The sequence below is a fragment of the Branchiostoma floridae genome, chromosome 8 (assembly GCF_000003815.2).
Source record: "Branchiostoma floridae strain S238N-H82 chromosome 8, Bfl_VNyyK, whole genome shotgun sequence".
Classification (NCBI taxonomy): Eukaryota; Metazoa; Chordata; class Leptocardii; order Amphioxiformes; family Branchiostomatidae; genus Branchiostoma; species Branchiostoma floridae.
Window position 1 is genome coordinate 16,465,543 of NC_049986.1, and position 2,791 is coordinate 16,468,333.

At 38.4% G+C, this 2,791-nt stretch overlaps 1 protein-coding gene across 1 annotated transcript in view; it reads right to left on the minus strand.

Moving 5' to 3' along the window:
• Nucleotides 1-334: 334 nt before the first annotated feature.
• Nucleotides 335-2,791, minus strand: part of LOC118421158 (mediator of RNA polymerase II transcription subunit 27-like) — a 38,423-nt gene continuing 35,966 nt past the window's right edge. Inside the window, exon 8 of the mRNA XM_035828320.1 lies at nucleotides 335-1,825. Within this exon, the coding sequence (XP_035684213.1) occupies nucleotides 1,691-1,825 (135 nt within the window). The 3' untranslated portion in view covers nucleotides 335-1,690. The remainder of the gene's footprint in view (nucleotides 1,826-2,791) is intronic.

A 2,791-nucleotide genomic window follows, 5' to 3' on the forward strand; every position in this document is an offset into this window, starting at 1 on the left:
ACATGTAGATAAAGTGCAGAGCAGTGGGAAAGATGCATCTTCCTAGAAAAGCCATGATAAGGTAGGAAGAGCCGTGCTTCCACTAATGCTGCACCCTATCCCTGCATCAAATGCAGAAACGTAGTTGATACTGGCCGCTTTCTTAGCTTACCAGATATTTTGGTGTAATCCATGGCCACGCGTAGTACATTATCATCCGTCACAGTAAGGGCAATCCTACAGTTCATCAGTTTCAAGAACTTTCTTGATGGCAAGCTAAAATTGGAAGCTTACAATGTGAAAATAAAAGCTTTAGACCGACCCAACATGCTTAATTTAATAACGGTGCCCTTCCAACTGTCACTGCTTTATTTGCCAAGCTCATAATCTGCAGTGCTAAAAATAGCCAAGAGGTCGGGCATATGTCTTTAGCTATTGTTCTATATGGGATGGCCGAAAATTGGTTTTACACCTCTACAACAGACATGAGACTCCTTTAACGAAGCAACAGACCTCAGACAAACATCTGACCTACCGCAGATACTTCCAGGACGTACATAAAATCTTTACAACACGTCGTAACAATGCCATTAACCGGACTGTAGAGGACGTTATTTAAGATGATGGGCACACTGACCTATAGCTACAGGAAGATTGCATCATTTATTAGTTCGAGGCGTTCTCTTATAACAAGGAACGGGTTGATATATTTACTGCCATTGTATCTCTCTAGGTGATTACATGTACATCATTTTGTATGCACAAAGAATGTAGTCGTCCTGATACATCCTACAGCTTGTCTACATACCATTCTTATCGAAAGGTTGGGATAGCATCCAAAGGGTTGATTTACCATTTGCCACGATTAACTGGTGAAGTAAATGATACAGAAATCTCTGGAGACTAAAGGTGCAAAGGCATTGCTGGGAGGTAAGCGTGCTTGAATTCATGCTCATGGCTTTTTTTGCACCTTTGTTGGGCTGGGGTCAAATGCTATTTGATTGAAACGTTCATTATGTTGTTTTATCTTTCACATTTTGTCTGCTATGTATCTTCTCTCTTCAAACATGCTTTGTCATCTCTTTATCTAGACTATCATAACTGTACTAATATAGTTGTTTCAATGCCTTAGTTAGAACTCTTAAACAACTATCAATTAAACAATACACACAATAAGGGGTTACATGTCTCTTTTTTTGTCAGCATTTTTGCACGATTTTGTTTTGTGTAGTCCAGAACATTTCTCTGGCAAGTCCACCAAAATACTTTAAACCCGTCCTGGTGTGTATTGACCCTCCAAGCACTGTTCTGCCAGCGCATGTGTTGGTTAAAGTGTGCTCGTGGTTTTGAAACTTACAATAGAAAACGTTGATGAAGGTTAGACATTGAGATAACAAGATATGCCAAAAAGCAGTTACTCATGCAACTGGATATGAGTTTGGAAACGGTCAGACATTCCAGCCAACCATTCAGTGCCTCTCATCACTCGTTTATGATTTTAAGACAGGGAAGTTATTTCAGTAGAATATGACAGATATTAATCTGGGTGATTCCCTGAAGCCATACAATAATGGAATTAGCTAATCTTCATGAGAGCACACTAGGTGTAAATAAATATCAACAGAGGTTAATAGTAAGGCAAAATAGTTTTCCATTGGAAGACTACACCACACACAGAAACCCCTTGGCCTTGGACTTTGTCTTTTGACAACTACTGTCTACAGTTCTCGTGGTAGGGATCTGTGGTTCTGAAGTCTCTCCAGGTGGGGGGCAGTCCGTCCTGCAGGTGTCTTCCACACCTGTTGCAGGTGGCTGTGAACAGTGTCGTGTAGCTGTTTAACCATGTCTGAAAGAGTAACAGTAAGGTTCAGAACATTTTGATAACCAGAAAACTAGGGCTTTCTAAGGGTCTTACACCCCATTAGATACTACAACTTCTGAAGACATTACAGATGACTTAATGAATTTCATAGATAAGAACATATTCTTTTTAATGTTTTGTGTGTTTTGTTATCTTTGCATCTTGCATCACATTCTAATTATGAAATCCATAGTTACACATGTCAACTTTTGCCTTTGCTGTAAGGTTGCTCAGCGACCACGGTGAAAAGATGGCCTAACAGGATAAGACCTGATTGCAAACATTGTGCACATGATCAGAAAATTTGAAAATTTGATTAACAGAATAAACTTAAGTTATTGATCTGCCTAACTCTTCTAACACAATAACTCTACTGAAGCTGAGTGCAATCATTTAGGGACAATACTCCAACATATACCCATTCTTATGCAAAGACAGGTATTCATGCAATGTCTTCAACCATCTTCAATGGTGCCTATATGATTAATAGAAGTCAAAATCCTCATTTTTGTCCCCATTGTATTGATTACCTAAGGCCATAAGCCTAAATCAACCTATCAATCAATGGATTAACAAAGGAAGACATCCATAAGATTAACTGCATTAAAATGTCTTGGAACTTTATCCTGATAAATATATATTTTCATTATCCCATTTGCCATACTGTTGAAAATACAAATACATGCAGTTATGTGCAGCCTTCTGTGGACAAAATACTTTTATATGTTGCTACACATAGTTGAAATTGTACACATTCACAATACAAGAAAGATTGAGTTCTTAACGGGAGCAAGGTCTCATATCTATCATAAGGAGAAGAACTGCACAATGTGCACTTTAGGTGGCTTAAGGACATTGATAATACAATGATGAATAGCTGTGTGATAATCAATGATTTATCATCAGCTTTGCTTATTAATAAAATAGCAGGCTTTAATGCAACTCTGGGGG